This window comes from Camelus dromedarius, chromosome 26 (assembly GCF_036321535.1).
Source record: "Camelus dromedarius isolate mCamDro1 chromosome 26, mCamDro1.pat, whole genome shotgun sequence".
NCBI classification, from domain to species: Eukaryota; Metazoa; Chordata; class Mammalia; order Artiodactyla; family Camelidae; genus Camelus; species Camelus dromedarius.
In genome coordinates, this window is record NC_087461.1 from 27,062,301 (window position 1) to 27,086,586 (window position 24,286).

Consider the following 24,286-nt stretch of genomic DNA (forward strand, 5'->3'; position numbering starts at 1 on the left):
GACCCTGCGTTTTATTTTTTGACTCTTAAAAAGGGGAGATCATAAATGCAGTGAGTAGGATTCTATCTAAAATTTTCCCACCTGTTTTTGTCTTTTGATCCCTCCCTCTTTTTTGGTTGGGGTAGACACAGTAAGATGTGATATATGTGTGGTTTTTGTTTAAAATAAATTGGAAGCAGCCTTCCTTCCTAAGGGGAGTGGGCTGTGTTTTGTGTCCCCCTGGGGAGGTTTCTGTGCGCGTCCTTCACTGCCGTGGAGGGAGTGGGCTTGGGGGCATCGGCGTGTGGGCCTCAGCCGGCGCGCTCTGGTTGTGGGTTCTGGTGACCGCTCACCTGCAGGTTGTCGCTTGATGAAGTGGTGCTCTGCCTCTCTTTCCAGGGCAGAGGGCCTCTCAGCTTTGTCCTGCCCTCACGTTTGTTGGAATTTTCTTTCCTGACCTCACAGATGATGCAAGGTCTTCCCCATCGGGAGGGCGGTGATCAGCTGTCCTGGCGCCCGTGCCCTGGCAGGAGCATCCTGCCCAGGCTCCCTCTCCGCGTCTGTTCTGAGCAAGCAGAATCGCTCCCTTTCTCCGCCCTCAGGAGAGTTTGCAGCCTTCGCTCTGAAGGATTAGGTTTTGCCTTTTCAGAAAAGAACAGCCTTAGTTAAGCAGAGCGCTGGGTGCCGATTCGGCGGAGACACCCTGCTTGATCACCTTTAGCAGGGAGCTAGCACTCACTCAGCCGGAAATGCAGGCGAGTCTGTGGTGGCATGGGACTCTCTTACTGAGTGTGACAGCTTTGTCCTGCCTTTCAGTGGTGTCCTGGGTGTGGAGCAGACGTTTAAAAACAAAGTGGAGTTTTGGGCTAGTAGATGTCCAGCCAAGTGTCTGATTTTCAGGTAGGACTCTCTCAACGTTCTAAATAGCAAGTGTTCTCAGTTCTCAGTTGAACCTAGAAGAAGCCATTACCACAGTAACCGTTGGTTTTTTTCCAGAGTCCTTGAGTGTATTAGCAATTTAAGATTGGAAACATTGACAATCTTAGCTGCCTTTAGTTATCAGATGGGTATTCATACGTTTCCTTTTTCTTTCTTTAAAGATTTGAACATGGAATTCAACCCTTCAGACCACCCTCGGGCCAGCACAATATTCCTCAGTAAATCTCAGACGGATGGTAAGTTACTAATCTTTCTTTCTCCTTCCTTCCTTCCTTCCTTCCTTCCTTCCTTCCTTCCTTCCTTCCTTCCTTCCTTCCTTCCTTCCCTCCCTCCCCTCCCCTCCCCTCCCTTCCCGTCCCTTCCCTTCCTCAGGTTGGTAACTGTCCCGTCTTGATTTTTCACACTGGATGTGAGTCTCCGGATGAAAACAAAATCCCGCTGGTGGCTCCTAAGGATGCTGTTTGTTGGTGGTTCCCTTGAGGTTTCTATACTTTGTAGGAAGCTACGTCTTTAGAACTCCGTTTGTAGCAACTGTCCTCGCTTTGCCTCAGCTGGATTAGTTTTCGGCAGTTTGTACCCTGAGAGTCAGGAATTTTCCTTTGAGAACTGGTATTTGCCTACATTCTCCGAAGATCAGAAGTATTAGATAGCATGTAAAATAAAGCAAAATATAACCTGAAATACAGGCGCCTTCCCTCTGTCGGGTCCTCTGGGCTGGACTGACCCTGTGCATGAGGACAGAGGTTTGCCTTCTGCCAGACTCCTGCTCGCCAGTGTATTCTGGTCCCAGGTGCCTGTGGAATTTCTCCTGGGGGTTCCCCCTTTCCATCCCTGGCCTACCTTCCTGTTCCTGGCCCTTGGCTACACCACACGGGGGACAGTCTTCTCAGTGGGATTCCCGTAGAGAAGAGTCGCACAAGGAGTCTGTTACCCGATGGCCCAGCGGGAGGACGCAGAGTCACAAGACGGGTCCTCTTTGCCTCTTGCCCTGACCCGTGCAGATCACTGAGCCCTAATTCGGAGATGACTCTGAAGAGACTAAGAAGTGATCAGACATGAAAGGCAGTGAGCTCACTTAGCAGAGCTGCTGACTCTTGGGGTATTTACGTGGCGGCAGTGTTGTGATGTGAGCTCAGAAGCACAGTAGCTTCTGAATCTGGGGGCCCTTCTTTTTCTTTCCTTTTCTTTTTCACTGGAGTACCATCAGTTACAATGTGTCAGCTTCTGGTGTCCAGCGCAGTGTCCCAGGCCATGCACATACAGACGCATACTCGTTTTCATATTTCCGGTGGGCTCTCCTTGCGGGTGACGGACTGTCTGCAGGTGAGAACAGGCGAGGACAGCTGTGCCCCAGCTGCGCTGCCCTGCACACCCTCGTCCTCCGCCCCGCCCGCCGCCCACGCCCCGGCCCTGCCTCGGAGCTGCCAGCCACCGTGAGGCAGCGGGACCCCCTTCCCGCTGCTTCCTGAGCTCTGACCAAGGCTGCTGCCATCTCAGCTCCTCGTTTTCAAAGGCGAGAGCGGCTACTCCAGTCTTAGGACAAAGCAGCCAGACTGTATCTTTTTTATTTTAATTAGTTTGCTTTTCAGAAAAGTTCTTTGCTTTAAAAAAGAAGTTAGATAGACGTGAAAACCCGTGTGTGTGTTTCTCACGAGCTCCTTGAAATAACAAAAGGAGTAAGAGCGACTTTTCTCTGGAATGGCTTGAGGCCACAGTGGAAACACTAAAAATCCAGAAGTTAAAACATGAGCTCTGGGTTTCTTGGCCCATCTTTCAGCAACACCAACACTGGGGAGCGTCTTGCGGCCTGGCCGGCCCCTGTTTGGGTCCCGGTTTGGCCCCTGGCGGTGCGCAGCTCCCGCATCGTGACACGCAGCCCCTCCGGAGGACCACCCTCCTTGCTCTCCTTTACTCTGGTGCTTGGAGGCAGCCGGCCCCGCCCCACCGGGATCGCCATCTCCTCGCTGCGGCTCCCAGCACTCACGGTCGCCGCGTCTGCGATGCCCCCTCCCAGCACCCTGGGCAGCACTGTGTCCCCCTGTGGCCTGTCGGGTTCCGCAGGGGCTGCTGTGCAGGGAGACACTGAAGGATCTGTAGGAGCCCAAAGCTCGTGCACCGCTGCGTTTCATGCTCATGGAAGATAACTTTGAAAAACTCTCAGCTCCCTTAAAATGTTTTTCTGGTGACTGTAAAAATTTTTCATCCTATCAAAGGATTTAATTTCTCTTGTATTTTAGACATTGGTATTTGAAAACAAAACCATCCCTCTTTTAAAAAATGTTTCAGATAAAATCTTCGTGCTGTGGTGACTGGATAAGCCCCAGCAGGCATTAAGAACGCAGGAGCTCTCTCTCCCTGAGCAGTCGGGAATTTCGTGCCACTTCTCTGGTCTGGAACTCGTGTCCCCATGCCAGTGCCTCACAGCCTTCCCTCCTGGTGCGCTGCGGTGCGCTTCCTGAAACTCGCCGGTCACACTGCCCTACTTCACTCCCATGAAAATGTGGATCTAAATGTAATTTAATTTTTATTTCTCGTAATTGGAAGGAAGTCTCTAAATACCATACATACATTTTTGTTCTGGGTTGCAGTCTCATGTTTAGCCCTCAGTTGATCAAAACAATACAAACGTTAAAATTTTAAACATTAAATAAATAACTGTTAAACTGAAATGTGAAATAATTTGGGGGGAAATTTGTCATTCTGAGGTGTTCCCGTGGATGAGTGTCACGTGTAAGTGGAGCGAGGTGCTGTCTGTCACATCCTCTTGGCTCCGTGGACATGTGGTGCTGGGGAACTTTGTTCATGGACATAAATCGATGGGAGTGGAAGGAGTTTCGTCAGTGACATCACTGAATTCTTTGTGCTGCATCTGACTTGCATGTCCACAAGGCCAAGGGATTGACTATCCAGAATCATTCCTCAGACCTTCGGTTCAGTCTTGTTTTCCTTCCATTTGTGGGCACTGAGGAGCTGGCGTCCACTTGATCTGCAGAAGAGTTTCTCTCCCGGTTGTAGGAGCTACTCCCCCAGCCACTGTGCAGGCCCAACTGGGAGAGTTGGATTAACGCAGGGTGACACTGGATGGGGGCCTGCTTCAGGACAGGTCCCGCGGCCCCGCTGCTCCCGGGGAAGCAGGGCACGTGGGTGTTCACAGAAACAGCGGGGGCGGGAGTTACCGTTCCAGAGCCCGACAGCTTGTCCTTAGGGGTTCTGTGGTGTCTTGGTGAACTGCTGGCTTTCACTCTTCCAGTTGGAACCAGTGGGACTTCAGGGCAGTGGCCTGACTCCCCGCGGAGGCCTGCCCCCTGGGGGGTGGGCGGGAAGGCGCCCGCTCTCACAGCCGTCTTGCTCTTCCACTGTGGCGTCGTTGTTTGTTTATTTTACAGCTTTCCTGTAAGACCCTTCAGCCACAACCGTTGAAGGTTCTGTATTTCAGCCCGCTCTGCTCTTCTTGAATAGTTCTTAGTCTTTCCCATAGAACCCACGTAAGATGCTCAGATATTTCCTGAGACGTGGTTATCTTTATCTGCTAGAGGTGGGGTGGTGGAGGGTGTCGAGGTGACCTCAGGGGTGGTTCCCAGAACTGGGAGACACAAAACCTCTGCACAGACCTGCTGCTGGGATGCCCTGGGAAGGCCTAAGTGTCATGTACGGAATTTGCTGGAAACCTGTCGGGTCGGCTGCTGTGGTGGATGGTGGCCCAGTAGTTCATCATGAGTGAATTTAAGGAAGACACTCGTGTACAGGTCACACCCACCTGTGCATGCGCAGCATACATGCCAGGACGTTACAGCCCAGGGCTCCCTGCGAGACCTGCGTTTCCCTTTTGTTGTGGTCCACATGTGGGTGCGTGTGTGCACAAGGTCAGAGGCGCCACCTGCCTCTGCACTGCGTGCCCCGTGCCCCGTGCCCCGCGCGCTGGTCCGGCCTCACTCTGCGTGGTGCACATGTGGCCTGCGGGTGGGCCCTCTGGTGGCTGGCGGTCACTGCAGAGAGGGTCAGACTTCCGAGGAAGAGAGAAGCGCCTCCCAGGGAAGCAAAGAACAGAGCGCTCCGCAGTCACAGCAGCGGGAGGAAGCGAGTGGAAGCCCACCTGTGGGGCCTGCGCTGCCGGGAGCTGCCGGGAGCCGCCCCACGGGGGGGGGGGGGCCGGGTCCTACGCTGCTGTTCAGGGCTCCCGGGGCCCAGGACGTCACCTCCTCGAGGGACACCTGTCCTCTGTGCCCTGCACAGCGGCCTGCGCGGTGTGCGTGCTGAGTAGCTCGCCAGTCTCCAGGCGAAAATGCAGAGCGTGCTGACTTCAGTGATGGAGAAGCTCCTCCGGGTTCTCTGTTCCCCACTGTGTCTTTGAGGCTGAGGGCCCCTGTTCTGAGACGCTGGGTGCAGGCCGTGCCGCGCAGCCGGCAGGGTGAGAACGACCTTTCCGAGAGGGTTAGGTGGGTCTTCGTTGTGGGTTTGCTCCGCCTCCCCGAGGGGCAGGATGCCCTGGGTGGCCTCTGGAAGCCAGGTGTCACCCCAGCACCCCCTGGAGAGCAGTGAGGCCACCGCCGACGCTGTCCTGAATTTACTGCTGTGGTGGGTGGTGTCACTGTGCTTCATGCAAGCAGCGTGGACCTTGGTGGGTCCTTTGCTGGGCTAGAGGTAAATAGTCCTGTTACTTGTTGATCATCTGAAAGGGGTGGGTGCGGGCAGGTTTTATGGGATGTGCTGATTCGTGTGTACTTGGCTGGCAGGCCGATCCCCCCGCTGGTGGGCGGCGTGCTCTGCTGGCCCAGGCCACAGCTGCGTTGTGTAGGCCGCACTTCCGACCGGTCATGGAGCATCTGGGTCCGGTGGTGGCCGGAGGAGGGGACCTGACGCTGAGGCCCGTCCTTGGCCACCTGTGAGGGGCTGCCATGCAGGCTAGTAACATCTCTGTTGCATCTTTTGTTTTCACAGTGAGAGAAAAACGGAAGAGTCTCTTCATCAACCACGTAAGTGGGGCTGTCCCCGTGCTCCTCGCGGTGACTGCCCAGCGCTGAGAGCACTCGCACCCGGGTCGGGGGTGGGGATGGAACCCAAGTCTCGTCCACACGCGGAGGAGCTCCCAGGCCCAGGGACCCGGGCTGCTGTGTTTCTGACCGGCCCTCCCACCCGCTCGCCCAGGGGCCTTTCTCCCCTAGGTCAGTTCCGCTGGGATAAGCACAGCTGTCTCCTGCAGGCTGGCTGCCTCCCCTCCCGCTGCCGCCTCCCCTCATGTGTGTAGGGCCGGTAGTCTGCATGTGCTCAGAGGACGGGTAAACTTGACCACACTTTAATTCTAAAAGGATCTGTAAAATTCAGCTCTAACCATGTGGCCACTCTGAGCAGTGTGTCCCTGCCCTTCTGGCCAGGCAGGAAGATGCTTCCTTCTTCCCTGAGCAGTGGGTGCAGCGGCCGGGGGCCCCCACGGCACCCCGACTTGTGCCCCAGGACTGTGGCGCCCAGCCACCAAGCGAGGTACAGCCACAGCCTCCTTGCCTCTAAACTTATGTCCGTCTCCAGGAGAGAACACTGTCTCCGTGAGATGCGGGTTACCACACACGTACGCCGCAGTCTCACCTGGAGAACCAGAGCCCTTCAGGAGAGGGACGGATGCTGGTCAGTGCAGGTGGAGGGAAATCCCCCCCAGCCAGCACCACAGTGGCCAGTGAAAGGGGCAGAGGCCTTAAATGTTCCCCAGGGAAGGAGCAGGGGAGAGGGACCCTGCCTGGCTGGGAAGGAGGGGGTCTCTCACTGGCTCAGAGTAGCCAAGAGAGGCTGGAAGGTTAAGTAAGAGGAGGCTGCTTCTGAAGGAATTATTGCAGGTTTTAAAGCTTGAAACCCTTTGAGGGTAAACCCCTTGGGGAGCTTTGACAGGAAGTTAAATCAGGGAAAGTTATGAAGATTAATACTCTAATCAGGACCCATGTTTTAGACGTAATTAGATCAACAGTCACAGGAAAAGTTAATACATTACGAAAGAGACACTTGGGTAGTTTAGAAAGACTTACATAAAGGGCTTTATTTGAAGTGTGTGGTTATTGAAAAATTTGCTGACGTTTTGGCTGTGCTCTTTCTTTAAACTAGCTGTTTTAATGAATCTTTTAATTAAAATGTGGAAGACTTATTATAAACTGTGGGTGGCATTGTAAGTGGCTGGGAGCCTGGAATCACTCTCCTGGAACTCAGGGAAAACTGCGCTTTTACTTTAGCCTAATTTTTCTGTGACACCCTCCTGCCCCTTGATGACAGCACACCTGAAGTGAATCAATCATTCTAAGTTAAAGAAAAATGATATTTAAACAGAATGAGTCAGGGGTTAAACGGCCAGCCTCCCTGACCCCAGCGACACAGTCACAGTATTTGTCCTAATACTGAGGCAGGTGATGCTTCTGAGAACTTTGTGAGGAAATGGAGTAACTGGGAGCGTTACTGATCAGTTATGCAGAAGTCACACTGTGAGCTGGACTTGGAGCCAGACGAAGCTAGGCACGCCCTGGGTCCATCACCTGAAAGGTGGGGGACCGTGAAAGAGTCTGGAGGCCCTGGCTCTCTGATCTCGTAGAGCGGCTCCTGGCCGCGGCCCCTGGCCTGCCCGCTCTGGCGGGGCTGCGCGCTGGCCGCGGCTCCCTGTGGACATGTTGCTGTTGTTACTGCTCATGGAGTTGGGTCAATTCTGTTTACTTTTCAAGTTCAGTAGCAAAACTGATGGAACTCTTTCTGGCAGTTTGAGTGTGGATACAGTTTTTTCATAAGTATTAAGCCATAGACATCGAGGGATGAAGTGAGTGTGGTCCAGGGCCTGAAGTGGTAAAAATTCTAAACGTTGCTTTTGCCTCTTTGGGAGACGTGCTCTGAGCAGGGCACAGGCGGAGAGCAATGTGAGCTTAGGAGGAAGGGCCCAAGATCAGGCCGCCTCCTGAGCATCCTGATTGGTCATTAGGTCCTGACCCCGCGTGCTTCTCCCGTAGAAGCGGCGTGCGGGGGGGCCACGGAGCTTCAGCGGTGCGGGGCCCCTGGCTGGGGTGTAAGGGGCTGTGTGCCCCCAGTGTGGCTATCACCACCAGGGGAGCTTCTGTTTATAGCACTGTCTTCCATTTCTTGGGCTGTTGCATATTTCCATAATTTTCCATAACTATATTACAGAGGAAGCCTTAGTAAATAAGAAGTGGACGTGGAAGTATTGAGCAGGGCGTCCGGTCTCTGAGGGGCGTGAGGGCTTCTTCATGTTTGGGAACCACGGGTGCTGAGGGCTTCGCCGGGGCTGGGAGGTCAGGCAGGCAGGGTCACTAAGTAATTGTCTCTTCGGTTGCTGAAAGTGACAGACTGTCAGCTCGGCGCCAGGCGAGTGGGGACTTGCTAGGATGTTTTGATTTTTCTTCTACCGCTTCGAGCAGGAGTCACCCAGATTGATGTGTACTAATCACACTGCCCGCGGAATTGCCGGAATCTATTTACTATTCAATTAGATGTCATCAGCGTGTGGTTTAAATTCTGTTTTCCTTAGCAGTGCATTTCAGAAGTAGTTGTTAGTCCTGAAGTTCTGCAGAGCGCCCAGAATGCCCGCAGCTGGGAAGGACCAGGGCTCAGACCGCCTGGCGCCTGCAGGAAGGCCACCCGTCGGCTGCATTTTCAGAGGCATCAGATAACTGTCACCTTGAGATGCCCTTAAGGAGGGAATACGTCTTTATTTATACCTTCACTCCCTGAAATTCAAGGTTGGGACATTCTCAGTTGACATTGGCTGCATTTTCCGTGGTCCTCAGATCAACTGTACCCCAAGAACAGAGAAAGACAGGTGCAGTGGGCTCTCTCTCGTGTTGGTCCCGACCTCAAACCCAGATGTCACCAGTGTCGTGAGCAGTGTGTTTCCTGTTTCTCACGGTGATTTTTCTGGGCTCCGCAGTTCGCCCTGTGATGCTGGGTCACGGGGGAGCATTCTGATGCAGGTGTGGGACCCGGGTGGTGGAGGTGACTTTGCGTGTCGAGGAGTGGGAGTCTTGCTGTGGGAAGAAAGGGGGTTTGTACTGTTCTCGCTGGTAGTGCTGGCATTTCTTGCTAAGACCCTTTTCCTCTCCAGGCCGGTCTCTAGGTGAGGGGTGATGTCTGGGAAGACTTTGAGCCCTGTTTAATATCCCTTGTCCCGTCTGCAGCACCCTCCAGGACAGACGGCGAGGAAGTGCAGCTCCTGCTCCACCATCTTTCTGGACGACAGCACAGTCAGCCGGCCGGACCTCAAGTGCACAGTCAAGTGGTGCGCACCTCCCACTCCCCGCCGGGCGGTGGGGTCTGGGGGGTCAGACCGGGCAGGGGAGGCCACTGGCTACTTAGGAAATCTTTTTAAAAGGGGATTTGGGGAAGTAAAATGTGGGGTGTTCAAAATATTTGTGCATATTACCATTTATGTAAGTAGACCAGAATTTTCAACGACTTTAAATACGGGTTAAAGCACAGCTTTGATTTCTGTGCGTTCTTGCTGCCTTCCCCTTCACAGCTGTGCAGTGCTGTGCACTTCACGGTGCTTGGGGCCCTCGTGGACTTGGGGCTGCAGTAGACAGTGGCCAGCACTGGAAAGTGCACCCGCCCGACTGGGAGAGGAGCCAGACCCTCCGCCTTGGGGCTCACTGAAAAATGGAGCATAAGGGAGGAAGGGGGTGTGTGGCGTCTTTGGATAAAATCCTTTCCCTTTCGGGCTTTAGGTCCCTAATTTTAAGATGGCCGGTGGGGGGGAAGGAGCACCGGTTTTTCCTGGAATGTTCCTGCCAGCACTGTGGCAAGAACCCTTGACTGAGGCCACAGGGGCCCCGATGTGCTGGCTCTGGGGTTTGGGCTCGGCTGTGAAGGACCTGGGGTGCTGTGCCTTTATCTGTTACGACTTTCATTATGATGTTGATTGCAGCTGTGAAACAGTGAAAACAACTACAATGTTCAGCAGTAGGGGACTAGCTAATAAAGTTGAACAATATGATGGAATGTAGTCAACCATGTTTTTCAGTAACATTTTAATGGTAAGAAAAATGTTAATGCAAAGAAAAGTGGGACCCACACCTGCCTGCTTGCATGTGTGATTTACAAATAGAAACAGGCATTTGTGTGTCTCAGGCCGACAGTAATCATCTCTGGGCAGAGGAATTGTTTTTCTGCATACTTCTTTATTTTCCAAAATTTCTGCAGTCTGAAGACAACACATTTCATACTCAGGAGAACATTACTTGAAGAAAATTCAGGGGATGGGAATGTTTTCATTAAATTCAGATCTTTTAAAATGCGAAATTAAGTTTTAAGATATTAAAATGTAAAGTATCACAAATAAGAGTTCCAGGACCATTTCAGCAGATGAACAAGCAAGTTAGGCAGATTGCCCAGAGGTTATTGATTTAAGAGGAAAAATGGCAAACCACTGCGGGTAACACCCACATTTTTCTGACAATTGTAAAGAAGCCACTGACTTTCTAGAATGTCAGGTGCGGCGTTGGAGACTTCAAAGGTGTTTGATGTCACCACTGAGCTTTCACATAGCGCCTGTATTTAAAGGGAGGAAAGCTTAAAATTTCAGATAAAAGAGAAATTTGTTCCCGAATATCACTTGAAGTTTTGGTGTTTCTGGAAAAGATTTAATAATTGCATGGAATGAGTGCCTGATTGAGGAGAGCATTTTCTTCATCAGCATTCTGAATTAAATGGGGCTGTTCAGATGGATCTTTTTACTTTAAAATTTTAAATGTTTATGATCAAATTGATGCAAAATAATGTAACACCTTGACTATGATTATGAAACACTGAACTCCTGCATTTTATCTTACAGTGTAGCTCTCGCAATATATTACCACATCAAAAACAGGTACGTGGATTTTGATTGATTTTGTGCTGAGAACATCACACGTTGTCTACTGTTACGGTTTTGCTATTATGTTCTCCTTCCTTCAGCCTTTCAGTTTTATATTCTTAGTGCATTTTCATAGAATTTCTAAAGTTAGCATGATTTACCAACACTTCCCAGGTGAGTGCGGGGCTGCTTCTGAGAGAGGAAGCCAGATGGAGCCCCCAGAACAGAAGAGTTTCTTGATCATGTTCAGTCTCCTCGTTACTTTATTTTCTGTATAATTTGCTTAAATACTCTTTTATAAGATATTTTAACACTTTTCGGTGTGTAACTTTAACATGAGAAGAATGTTTAATTTATAGTTTCAATTCAGTAGAAAAAGTTTTGTTGTCAATTTAGTTATAAACTATTTCAATGTAGTAGAAATCCTCTCCTGATAGCCTGGAGACAGTTCAGCTAATTTAAAAAGCCAGTTAAAATAGGGAGTCCTAGAACGCTCATTTAGAAGTTTTCCTTCAACGTAAGACATTAAAGTACGCTCAGTGTGTGGCGTCCAGGTCCTGCTCTGCGCAGAGGGCACTGATGACAGCAGTGCTGGAGCACGGCCTCTTATCAGCCGCCCCGGGGACTCTTCCTTTCCACAGTGGGTCGGTTTCTGTGTTTGTGATTAGCACTTAGGAAGCCTGTGACATTTGCAGAAGAGTCCGAGTGTGGACTCGTTCAGGTTTGGAGCGCTCCTGACACGCAGCTGACTTACCATTAGTGGTTTCCCGTTACTGGCTCTTTCCAAAGCACCCTTCGTTTCGTGAGAACAGAGACACGTGGTCCTGTCTTGTTGAGTAACGTGGCATTTACGCATGTTCCATCTACACAGTCACAAGGACAGCTGGTGGGAACCAGCTCCGGGAGCCAGCAAGGCCGCCTCCTGGCTGGCGGGGGGTCTCGGGCGGGGCCGCACCCCTGAGTCTGTTTTACGAGAGTGGTGCCAGGCAGGGAAGTCCACGGTAAACAACAGAGCTTGTAATGGACATGTGGGAAAGCACAGATGCTGGAAGCAGACACCTGGAAAGGCATTCTCTGTAATGACCTTTCCCTACAGTGTAACTGGGATTCATGGTCCATATGGTGCCTGAGAATTTCAGATTTAAGAACTTACAGAACGTAGGATGTTGGAACTTGGAACCTTGGCCAGAGTGACTTATCGGTGAAAGTGCAAGTTTGTCTTGCTGCTTATTCCTGTGATAGTATTTCAGAGTGTTTAAGCCTGTTAGTCCTAACCAGCAATGCAAGGCCATCAATGCCACTTAGGTATGTTCTCAAACGAGTTTCACATTAGCCTCGCTGATTCCTCAGCCCTGAGGTTATGCACGGACGTCAGTGTTGATTTATGGCCGCAGCCGATGCTGCTAAGGCCCGGCTTTATTAAGCACTCACTCTGGCCACCCTGGGCAGCTCTCTACGCGCCTTATCTCATGTAGTGTTTACAGCAGCTCCACCAGCTGGTACCGATACTGTCTCCACTTTACAGATAAAAAAACCGAGGCACAGGGGGTTTAAATAATTTGCCTAAGATACACAGCTAGTAAATTAGGGAATTAGGAGTTGAGCCCAGCAATATACTACTGAGACGTGTGATCGTGTGCCCTGCTGGGCTCGTGGGAATAAATGGAGCCGAAAGTGGAGAAGGTCCGGCTGAAAAGCCGGCATTTGAAAGCAGCCTGGTTAATTTACAGATTGTCGCCTGAAAGTGTCTTGAGACTAGATGGCACAGCTTTTAATGGAATTGAGAGCAAAACCCACTTCTCTGAAGAGCCATTTTAAGTTAAATTCTGAACTCTCTTTATATTTTTGACCCTACATTTTTATTGTTAAAATTACTCCTGGTGAAAGTTTCCCGAGTTTGCTGAATGGCATTGCATATGTGTGTGTGCACATGTGCATGTGCGTGCGTATGAGTGGGTGGGTGTGCATGTGTGTGAGTGCACACGTGTGTGCATGTACATGCGCGTGAGTGGGGGTGTGTGTATCAGAGACAGATCTGTAGCCTTTTGATACTTGCAGCCTAATTGACATTGGAAACACAGACTGTGGAAATTGCATGCTGTTACCAAAGCAGTGATTTCCAAATTTGGTTTTTAAAGAAAAACTTTTAGGCAAAACTCAAATGATATGAAACAGATAGAAGCAGAGCTGTCCCTGGGGGTGACGCCCCCAGAGCCCCGCCTCCCCGTGGCGCTGCGTGAAAGCCGCCGCTCTGCACGGGTCCAGGCGTGTGCCTGTGTGGGAGCAACCAGGCACATTTCTCCATGTGTCACGCCTTGTTCTCAGGGCACAATCATGAAACTGCTCGTTAGTGAAGCGATTGAGTTGCATGTTGTGAAGATTTCAGACGCATCTCTAGGACGCACTGAGTGGTCATTCTTACCCTCAGACTTTTGTCCTTCCAACTACCACGTAGTGATGTTTTCACAGATCCGCCAGCCTTTGCTCAGAAACAAGACGTTAAAGAAGTTTAGGTTTGGTTCCTTTGAAAAGTCAAGAAATGAGAATCTAAATTTTCCCTTAAGTTAATGAAACTAAGTGTGGTTCATAACCTTTATTTCATGGGCTATTCAAAAATGATTAAATATTGTCCCCTAGAAAAACAGATTACAATTCATGAGTAATCGATACCATCTCTCAACGTTCAGCACTGCCTGTTTCTTGAAATACCAGTTGAATGAAAACATGTTTCTGTTTCATTTTGACTGGCATTCGTTCTTGCAGAAAGTAGACTCCATTTCCTGTTGTTTCCCCACCAGGGACCCAGATGGACGGATGCTCTTGGATATTTTCGATGAAAACCTTCACCCTCTTTCGGTAATCTGCCCCTCGGGTGTCAGGGTGCCGTCCAGTCATGTCTCTGTTGCTCTTGTTGGGTCACCTGAGAATATCTCCTTCCCCAGAAATCCGAAGTGCCACCAGATTACGACAAACACAACCCCGAGCAGAAGCAGATTTACCGGTTTGTTCGGACACTGTTCAGCGCTGCCCAGCTGACTGCGGAGTGTGCCATAGTTACCCTGGTGAGTGCCCGCAGGGCGGGCGGCCGTGATCGCTGGCGCCACTGCTGGCTGTCCCTGTCCTGGGTCTCCTCGAATCAGACCGCACTCAGAGGCGGAGAAGCTGCGGAGACACAGGCAGGAAAGTGGAGTGGGCACGAAGGGGCTCCGAAGGACCGGGCCCCTCGCCGACATCCCGGGTTCTGGGCTGGCTCCCTGCAGGGGTTTGGTGACTGGGATCAGGAGCGATGAGCCCTGACACCGGGAGGAGTGATGTGATGGCTGCCTTCTTGTCTGTGGTTTTCCTGTAAACGTATGTCTGTTAGAAATTCAGAGACAGTGGGACGTGACCTGCGCTGAGACCGGAGATAAAAAGTCTCCACCCTAACTTGCATTCTCAAGGCCTTAGGGATGGACCATTGGTCAGATCTCATTTGGTCAATAGGGCTGTTTCTCTGGCGCCTGTTGTGGGCCTTTGCTGGGCCAGCCTGGGGCCTGTGGGCAGAAAGCCACGTCCGGGCAGGTTTGGCCTGGAGCTGACAGAGATGCCTTTCTCTCTACCTGTCTCCTGGACTTTACCTTGGCATCATGGATCACTGCCCAGGGGAGAGAGCCTCTCTGCCTGCAAGGAGATGGACTGTAGCCTGCCTGTGGCAACAGCTTCCAGGATTTGCAGACACCCGGAGCCCAGTTAACCCAAAGAAATATTTCAGAGCTTAATTAACTCTGTTTTGAAAGAGGAACAATAACTTTATATCACTTACTATATTTCTTTAGCCTTTGAGGATATACTCAAAGCCTTCCCTCCTATCGATACTGACATAGGAGGAGATTTAAAAAGCGGGTGAGGGCACTGAATTGCACCTGCTGATTTATGATAAGCGAAGCCTGAAGGGCACTTTGTAACGTTCCCGGCACGGCTGCGGGAGTGGGAGTCCAGTCCTTGCTCAGGGCCGTCGGCGGCCACGAGGTGGGCTCTGTTCGGAGAGCATGGCAGTGGGCTGGGGAGGAAGTCAGTGATGGATGGAGAGGGTCAGGCCAGAAGGAAAGGAGTGAGAAGAAATGGGGGTGGCAGAGTGCGGACTGACCTGATGAGGAGACATGTTACGAATTGCTCATTTTCTCATCCCTTTGCTGAGATGCAGCCCACACACCGTAAGGCCCACCCTCATGAAGTGAGCGTTGCAGGGGGTTTTAGTATATGGTGCAGCAGCCACCTCCGCCTAACCCCCCAGAAGAGACCCCTTCCCCGCTAGTGGCCACCCCCCATTCCTTGCCCCCAGCCCAGGCCCAGGCCCAGGCCCACCGGCTGAGGACATTTGTGTGGGTGGATTATGTGGTGCTTAGTCTCTGGTGACTGGCCTCCACAGTCACGCTTCCAGAGTTCACCCAGGTTGGAGCCTGTGTGGGATTTCCTTCTTTTTCATTGCCAGCTGATGCTCCGTTGAGTGGGTACACTGCCTTTTATTCGTCCACCCCTCAGTTGATGGGCACTGGGTTACTTCCGCCTCCCGGCTGCTGTGATAACGCCGCTGTGAGCATTTGCACTAGCCTTCGGGTGGGCGTATCCTCGTGTCTCGGTGCACACCAGGGCTGGGGCTGCGGGGGCGCGCAGTGACTCTGTTCGCCCTTCTTCTGTGTCGCTGCTGGCAACGTCAGGAGCCCACAGTTTCTCCACGTCACATCCCACACGGCAGTGAAATTAAGAAAGTCAGTCCACTTGTACCCTGAAAACTACATAAAGAAATTGTTTACTCAGGTTTTCTTCAGTTTCTTTTACCAATCCCTTTCTGTAGTTTCAGTGTACAAATCTTACAGGTCTTCTTTTGTTCAGTATACTCCTGGGTGTTTACTTCTGTTTCACACTTCTGTAAGTGGAATGACTTTCTTAATTCCGTTGTCAGATTGTTCACTGCTGTTGTGCGGGAACGCTGTGCAGCTGACCTGTTCTTCCGTGTTGTTTAACTCATGTTAGTTCTCATAGTTTTTATGAGGTTCCTGTGTGCAAGATCACGTCTGCAAGTGGAGGTGGCTCTGCTTCCTCCTTCCCGAGCTGGACGGCTCTTCCTCCTGCAGCCGGCCACCCAGGTCAGCACCGTGCTGACCAGAAGTGAGAGTGCGTGTCCGGGTCTGGTTCATGATCCTGCTGGAAACCTTTCAGTCTTTCTCCGTTAAAGAAGATGTTAGCTGTTGAGTTTTTCATAGATGCCCTTTGCCAGACGAGGAAGTTATCTTCTGTTCCTAATCTGTGGAGTGTTCTTGATCTTTAGAGAGTATTGGATTGTGTCAGAGCTGTTTCTGTATCATGAGATTGGTTGTGTGGTTTTTGTTCTTTATTCTGTTGATGTGTTAAGTCCACCTTGCATTCTCGGTCCTTCTGCGTAATTCTTTTTCTGTGTTGCTGGGCTTGGTTTGCTTCTGTTTTGTTGAGGATTTTTGCATCTGTATTTGTAAGGGATATTGGTCTTTCGTTTCCTTGTGATACCTTTGGTGTTGGAATCAACATAACTGGCCTCATATAATGAACTGAAAAGCGTTCCTTCCACTTCTGTTTCTCTGAAGAGTCTGGGAAGGATTGGTATTCTTATTTAAATAATAGATAGAATTCACCATTGAAGCTGCCTTGGCCAGGGTTTTTTTTAAATAGTATCTTTTAAACAATTCAAGTCCAGGTGATTTACAGTATATTAGTGGTTCAGTATTTTTATAGGTTATGCTTCATTTAGAAGTGTTGTTAAATGTGGCTAATTCCCTGTGCTGCCCTCCACACAGGGCTTTTCTTTGTTGAAGGGTTTGCGTTACCAGTTCAGCCTCTGCCTGCTCTCGGCCTATTCGGACTGTCTGTTTCTTGGGTCAGCTGGTGTCTTTGTGGGGATTTGTGCGTTTTACCTGAGTTGTCCCGTTTGCTGTAATTCTCTTTATTTCTGAAAGGCTACTGTGATGTCTCTTTTCATTTCTGATTTTCCTTACTGGAGTCCTTTTCCTTTTCTTCTTGGCCGGGTTAGCTGACGGCTTGTCGATTTTGCTGGTCTTCCCAAAGAACCGGCTTGCAGTTCTGTTGGTTTTTCTGTTTTCTCGGCTCCACCCGTTTGTCTCCCCTCTCATCTTGGTTCGTTCCTTCCTCCTGCTGGCTGTCCCTTTAGTTTCCTGTCTTCCTTTTCTTCTGGTTACTGAAGGCGGAAGGTCAGGTTACTGATTTGAGGCCTGCCTTTCCTAACACAGGAGTTGACAGCGACCCGTTTCTGTGAGCTGAGCTCCAGCTGCGCTGCACAAGTTTGGGGATGTGTGTTCATTTTCATGATGTATTTTTAAAAATCGACTTTTAGCTTTAGATTTGTAGGAAAATTGTGACGGTAGCACAGAGTCCCTGCACGCTTCACACCTAGTGTATTGCTGGCCTCTGCAACGTTGCGCTGCACGTGGATGTAATAAACGTGTAATTATTGACACCTCATGTTAGTATGATGTATTTATTAATAACTGATACGTTACTATGAACTAAGGTTCGTGCTCTATTCAGGTTTTCTTAGTTTTGCCCATTTAAGCATTTTTCTTTCTGTACATGCTTTTTTGGGGTATTTCCTAGTATTTAATATTTTACAGACATGATAAACTATGACTAGTTCGAAAAGTATAGATGATTAATTTAATGAAATTCTTTCTTTCTGCAGTTGATGCCTTTGCAAATGCATTTGATGTAAAACTGGAAATAATCAATTCATGATTCAGAGAGGTGTGAAACACATCAATAAGCAGGCTTTTACTAAGGGAAGCTTTGAAAGGCATTCTTAACTCGTGACCCAGCTTAGTTGATGAGCTCTGTGGGTATTTCTGATGTCTGCCTTCTACGTTTGGCAAGTTTTAAATCCTATATTATGTGATTTCATTTTACAACTTCAGCTGGAATTCTTTCATTTAAAAATACCACTTCACACGCATTAGGATGACTATAATTTAAAAAAAAAAACAAAATAACAGGTACTGGCAAATATTGGCAAGGATGTGGAAAAACTAACCCTTGTGCATTGCTGGTGGGAACATAAATGGTTCAGCTGCTGTGGAGGGGAGTGTGGTGGTTCTACAGAATACTGAGCAGATTATCACACAGTCCGGCAGTCCCACTACTGGGGACACACCGGAAAGAGTCAGACGTAGAGGCTTGAACGGACGTCTGTGCACCAGTGTTCACAGCAGCATTATTCACAGTAGCCAGAAGTGGAAACAAGTCACGTGTCCATTAATGGATGCTGGGCAAACAGAACGTGGTCTGTACCATTATTCGCCTTAAAAAGGAAGGAATCGTTGACACCGGCTGCAGCATGGGTGACCCTTGGGGACACTGTTCTCAGTGAAAGGAGCCAGTCACAAAGGGATAGGTACTGTGTGAGTCCACCTCCATCAGGTACCTGGGTCGTCACATTCAGGGAGGCAGGAGGGGGAACGGGTTGGGGGTTGCATAGGCACAGAGTTCCAGTTTGGGGAGATGAAAAAGTTCTGGAAAAAGAGTTGGATGGTGAGGGTTTCACAACACTGTGACTGTTCTTAACAGCGCAGAACCGCACACCCAAAACGGTTAAGTGCTGCGTTTTGCGTTGTGTGTACTTGACCATCATAATAAAAACCAGGTTTATCAACACTGTGTAAATCTACCATCACATCCGAATAAAAAGTTTAATGAAAAAGAGTAGAGATTAAAAAAAAAAAGTTTCTTCTTTCATGTTGTTTGCTCTCCTTGTCGGATCTCTGGTTGCTCGCTGGGTTTGTGCCGGTGTCGCGGTGGGTGGAGCGAGGAGCTGGCCTGTAGCTGCTGGCGTCGGTCCAGCCGCGCCCACACGTCCAGCGTCGGTGGCGCCTTCACGCCCGCCTGTCCTCAACTCCTTGAGCCCTTGACTTTTTAAGCGAGTGACCGGGCCGTGGGGACCTGTGTAGGAGGTGGAGCACGTGCACTGCCTGGTGTGGGAGGCGCTGGCTCGTCACCCGGGGGCTTCCTGTCTTGCAGGTTTACCTCGAGAGGCTTCTGACCTATGCAGAAATCGACATCTGTCCAGCCAACTGGAAGCGGATTGTCCTGGGGGCCATCCTGCTGGCCTCAAAGGTGTGGGATGACCAGGCAGTGTGGAACGTGGACTACTGCCAGATCCTCAAGGACATCACGGTGGAGGACATGTGAGTGCTCAGACCCTGCTCCTCCCCCTCCGCCTCCATGTCCCTGGGCCCTGTGCCCCTGGGCCCTGTCCCCCCGGCCAGCCCTGTCCCCACCGCAGACCCACCTCAGGCCCAGTGCCTGCTCTGGGCAGTAGGTGGCTAAAATGTTACCTGTTCTTATTCCATTTCGGGGAGGAGACTTTCACTGCTTTTGTCCTGTTTTGCAAGTTCCGTTGCTTAAAATGAGCCTTGTGTCCCCTTGCCCCCGTGTCATCCGTTGTTGGGGTCTCAGAGCTAGGGATGTGGGAGGTCGGGTCCAAGCCTCCCGTAGGTTCTGGAGAACGTTCAGGATGAACCCTGTACAGTTCCTTACACTTTGTTGGCATTTCTGACTCAATTTTTGCTATTTTTCTCATACTGTTCGTTTGGCTTCCTCAGGGAAGCTTTGGGCTGGAGGAGGTTCCACCATGTGCCCATCCACATCTGTGTCCCCAGACCCAGGATCCTCGGGGCACAGGGTCTGTGGTGGCCGCTGGCTCCTCACCGGCCTGGCGCCTGTCCGCTAGCTGCTGCTGCTCTGGGCACCCATTTCTAGGTCGCCCTCGGGCACAGGTCTGTGTTCTTGGGTCTCTTGCACAGATTCCCTTCCTGCTGCGGACGCTTAAAGTCCTCCCTGCATCTGTAATTCCTTCCTGATAGCAGGAAAAATCAAGTTCTTGATTGCATCTCAAGGTGAAAATGGTCTCTGAGCTGGTCATCCAGGCTGTGAGCAGGTGCATGGGGTGAGAAATCCTGCCTTGTTTCTGCCCCTTGGCATCTGTCACCTGTGCTGAGGTGTGTGTGTGGGGACGTGGTCCAGGTGCCCCTCCCACTGACCGCGGATGTGGGTGGCGGTGGTGCTCAGGGTCAGCAAGAGAGCCCAGGACGTCCCCCCGTGGGGTCAGAGGAAAGGCCTGCGGACGCCAGACCTGGGCCTCAGACCGCTTCTCCTTTCTGTCCCTGCTCTCTGCGGAGGGTGCCGCGGGTCACGGGCAGACGACAGATACCACTGAAACTACCTTCAGGGCCCAGCTCGGGGTGTTCTGCCCATTCCCGCTGTCATGCAGCCGTCATCACCACCAAGCCTTGGAACAGAAGGAGAGAGAGAAACGCAGCTGGTGGGGAGATGCCTTCTGTGCTGCTGTCCTTAACACATTGAGACGTCGGCCCAGCTGGGTCTTCACGTGGACTCGGGATCACTGGAGAAGCCCTTATTTTATTGAAAGCCTCGAAGAAGTGGTTGTAAGCTGTTTGTCAGGAGTCGAGCCTTGTCCAGTTTGTGCATGTCTCAGCTGGGTCCTCCCAGCACTCCTAAGACGTGCACTCACTGTTACCACTTGGCAGCCCTGCGTCCCGAGGCCTCGTGTAAGACCCTGCTCCGGCAGAGCAGGCGAGCGTGTGGGGAGCCTCCCAGCCCCGGAGCGGCCAGACTGAGTGGTTTCCACAGGAACTCTGGAGGGGTGGGTCGGCATGTGCTGCACTCGGTGCGGTTCAGGGCCGGCTGCGGAGCCAGGCTCGTGGGGACGCGGGCTGTATTTTGTAGCATCTGCACCGAGCCGCAGATTTACTTCTGGAATTTTAAAAAAGTTAGTGCTTGAGTCAGTCTTTTTCAGTGATACCCTGTGAGTCCCCAGGAGTCAGTGGAATTGGCTGTCACTCAACTAAATGGCTGAGGCTGGCTCTGGGGCCCCTGCTGGGGGGAGGGGGCGTGGGGGGCTGTCGTCTGTCCCAGCCAGCCTCCGCTCCTCCACGCTGGCCTGGGCCTCCCCTTCTCGCTCCCCAGGGCGAGATGGTTGCGAGTTGCAGATGCAGAGATGTGAGATGTGCTTTTTGTTGCTGCTTCTGGTGCCCTGCTGACCCATGTCCCCTTCTTCCTGGCCTCGCCTGTGTGTGGCTGTCCTGAGGTGGCCTGCCCCGTGTCGCCGAGCCCAGGCTCCCCTCCAGCTGAAGGGTCTCTGACACCGAGGACCTTGGTGGGGCCCTGCATGCACCTCTGGATGGGGCAGCTCTGGCTGGGAAGTCTGGGCTCGCTGATGCCGGCGCTCAAAACAAACATTTTGAGGCACGTGTCACGAGGGCAGTCGGGGCACCGTGTTTCACCGATGCCCGTCAGACGGGCCCAGGTTGGGGCTGCCCTGGCGGGAAGACTCTCTCTCGCTCGATGCCTTGTTTGGTTTTTCCATGACAGACATGCTCAGTATGGAATTTACCACTGAAACTACCTTCAGGGCACAGCTCGGGGTGTTCTGCACATTCCCGCTGTCATGCAGCTATCACCAGCTCTTCCTCCGGACTCTTCCTCTTGTAAAACTGACCCTGTCCCCATGCAACCCCACCTCCCAGCCCCCGGCGGCCTCCACTCTGCCTCCCATCTCTCAGAACCTCACTGCTCCAGTGAGTCCACTCGGGCCTCATCTCAGTTGAGCCACGAGGCATTTGTCTTTGCGTGGCTGGCTTCTTTCAGGGGTCATCCACACTGTAGTCTGAGTCAGAGTCTCCTTCCTTTTTAAGGCTGGGAAGACTCCATTCTGTGTGTAGACCGCTTGTCGACGGACTTGGGCTGCCTGCTCTCCCGGCTGCTGTGAACAGCACTGCCGTGAACAGGAGGAGCGCGGGCGTGCAGACACCTCCCCGGGGCCCTGCCCTCCGCTCTCCTGGGTCTGTGCCCAGAGGTGGGGTTGCTGCGTGGTGGCTGGTCTTTAAAGTGAGCCTGTTTTTCCAGAAAAGCCTACAGGCTATTAGGTGATGAAAACAACTCCCTTTAGGTGCATTTGGGGCCCCATTTGCAGGTTGCTAAGTGGCAGTTAGCCATTCAGTTGGGTTCCGTTGGGTTTCTTTACAATGTTGATCTAATGTGATAAGTATTTCTGAAGTATTTTTTGTTTGTTGACCTGAACTTATTTATTACAAAGTTTCACATTTGAACTGTTTTTAATTATCCTCTTGAGGGCAGCAGATCCGTCAAGCCCACTCGCATCACTGTTCGTTTTCTGATGATTTATATCGCATAGCAAGCTGTCATATGGACTGCTGCAGTTTGGAAATTCAAATTTGGGGAATTATTTTTATTTCCTAAATCTGGCTTCAGTTTGAAAATGCAGCAGCTCTAAAATCTTTATTTCCGTCCAAACTTACACAGAAACATTCAAGAAAACACTCCACTATTCAGAAAGGCTGCTTTTCCCTGAGGAGCACTGGGGAGCCGCCGCCTTGTAAACAGATTCCTCCTGATTGTAATCCTAGATGCGCCCTCAGCAGCAGGCGGTGGTGTCGGTGCCGTCTGGGGCGGGAATAGCGGACTGGCTATCTCCCGTTTGTACCGAGAAGAGAGGCTTTCTTCCCCACACCGGAGTGCGGGCCGCGGTGGCGCCTCTTGGCCCCTGGGTGGCAGTGTGCCCCAGGCCAGCCCCTCTGCCTAACCGCATTTTACTAAGATCTCACCTGGTTCCTGTGTTTCGGAGGATGACCTCTTACTGAATCTCACATTAAGGGGACACAGATAACAGTCACTGAGAGTGGGAAATTCAGCGTAACTCCTCTCTCGAAGCTGCAAGGAAGGGAATCCGCTCCTGCGTTAAGGACCTGAGTGTGGCCTCTTGGTCTTCCCGCTGCGCTGCAAGGGCACCGGCCGGAAGGACAATGCGCTGAGGCTTCTCAGGTCGCTCCTTCCTGGGGCTCCGGTCCGGGGATGCACATCGCGCTCGCATCCCCGCCGCCCTGCCTCCTGCTCCTGCTGGTGTCGCCGCAGTGCAGCCTGGCATTGCCCTCCGGGGCTCCGAGGGCTCCGCAAGGTCCCTCGAGGAGCAGCAGATGCACTCGGACCGGGGCTCCAGTGACGACGGAGAGATGACCAGCACGCCCCAGCCTTCCTCCCTAGCCCCGCTGCCCCTCTGGGAGGCCTTCCTGGTCCCCCACCCCCCTGGCAGGACCAAGGCGTACAGATGGACCATCACCGAGGACGCTTCCCCCTGCCCCCACCCCCCACCCTGGCTGTCAGTCAGCCCTGAGAGGTAGGCTGCTCTGTCCTGGCCACCACCACCACCGCCTCCATCCAGGTGTGAGTGGGTCGGCTCCTTTGTGGACCGGGCTCTGTGTTGAGGGTTCTCAGCGGGCCACCAGGCCTCTCAAGGGAGCTTGTTTGAGATGCGCTTTCTCGGGCCCACCTGGCCTGCTGACATGCCCTGCAGGCATTCTCTGTGGAGGAGGCAGGTCAGCGGCGCCCCCTTTTCCTGGGAAGGGCAGAGCCCATGGGCCCTCCCTGGACTCCACTTGGTTCTCTGTGCCGTCTGCCCCGCCCCCCCATTTGAGCCAGTGGGCCTCACGGAGATGTGCAGTCAGACCCTGCACCCACCCAGCGGTCACAGGTGGCTCTTCTCCCTGGTGGGGTCTGTCTCCGCAGTGGGGGGTGGGGGGCCAAGAGCCGAGCCGCGCTGTCCATCTCTCCCGCAGGAATGAGCTGGAGCGGCAGTTCCTCGAGTTGCTCCAGTTCAACATCAACGTCCCCTCCAGCGTTTATGCCAAGTATTACTTTGACCTTCGTTCTCTGGCCGAAGCCAACAACCTGAGCTTCCCCTTGGAGCCCCTGAGCCGGGAGAGGGCCCACAAGCTGGAGGTGAGGGGCATGGGCGCCCAGGGCAGGCTGCGCGCTCGCGGAGGAATGGGGCACGGTGCCCGCATGCAGTCCGCACAGCTGCTGGTTGTCAGTGACCTTCCTAACAGTGGGCTTCTACTTATTGCGCATTGAGTCTTTTTTTAAATCAAAAAAAGCTTTTTTGAACACCTGTTTTTAAAAACATTAAAAAAAACCAAAGAAAGTTTCCTGGCATGCACTTTTATGAGGAAAAAGATACCAGATGGCCCAAACAATTGGGATTCCAGAAAGGTTTGATTCTGCTTTCATTTTTCATTTTTTCAAAATACTCTCTTCACGGCCCGCTTAGAGTTGGGGCCGCCCCGCTGTCCCCTCCTGGGCTCAGGGCTGTGGTCATCAGGCTGCGGGCCTCTCCTGCCTTGCACTTCTGACAGGAAAGATGGCAGAGGCCCTGCACACCGCCGTGGTCTCACCTCACAAGTCTCACCTTTGCCAGGCGCGGTAAGCGGCCCAGTCCTGTCCCAGGCTCAGGGAGACCCGGGAGCATCAGGATGGCCAGAGTGGAGCTCTCCCAGGGCCACAGCTGCCAGCAAAACAGTCAGGAGGTGGGGAAGAGGGCTCTTAAGGAGGCAGACATTTAAAATCAATGAAACTTTAAAAAGCTGATGGTACATTAGTCCCAAGAAAGAAACTTAGCAGAAGTTGGAGAAGACTGGTTGCCCAGTGCTG

At 52.0% G+C, this 24,286-nt stretch overlaps 1 protein-coding gene across 1 annotated transcript in view; it reads left to right on the plus strand.

Annotated features, from left to right (window-relative positions):
• Positions 1 to 24,286, plus strand: part of CCNY (cyclin Y) — a 53,332-nt gene that overhangs the window by 25,805 nt on the left and 3,241 nt on the right. The window contains exons 2-9 of the mRNA XM_010985093.3: positions 1,080 to 1,154; positions 5,857 to 5,891; positions 9,072 to 9,172; positions 10,724 to 10,759; positions 13,543 to 13,600; positions 13,687 to 13,806; positions 18,782 to 18,948; positions 23,416 to 23,578. Coding sequence (XP_010983395.1) covers positions 1,080 to 1,154; positions 5,857 to 5,891; positions 9,072 to 9,172; positions 10,724 to 10,759; positions 13,543 to 13,600; positions 13,687 to 13,806; positions 18,782 to 18,948; positions 23,416 to 23,578 — 755 coding nt within the window. The remainder of the gene's footprint in view (positions 1 to 1,079; positions 1,155 to 5,856; positions 5,892 to 9,071; positions 9,173 to 10,723; positions 10,760 to 13,542; positions 13,601 to 13,686; positions 13,807 to 18,781; positions 18,949 to 23,415; positions 23,579 to 24,286) is intronic.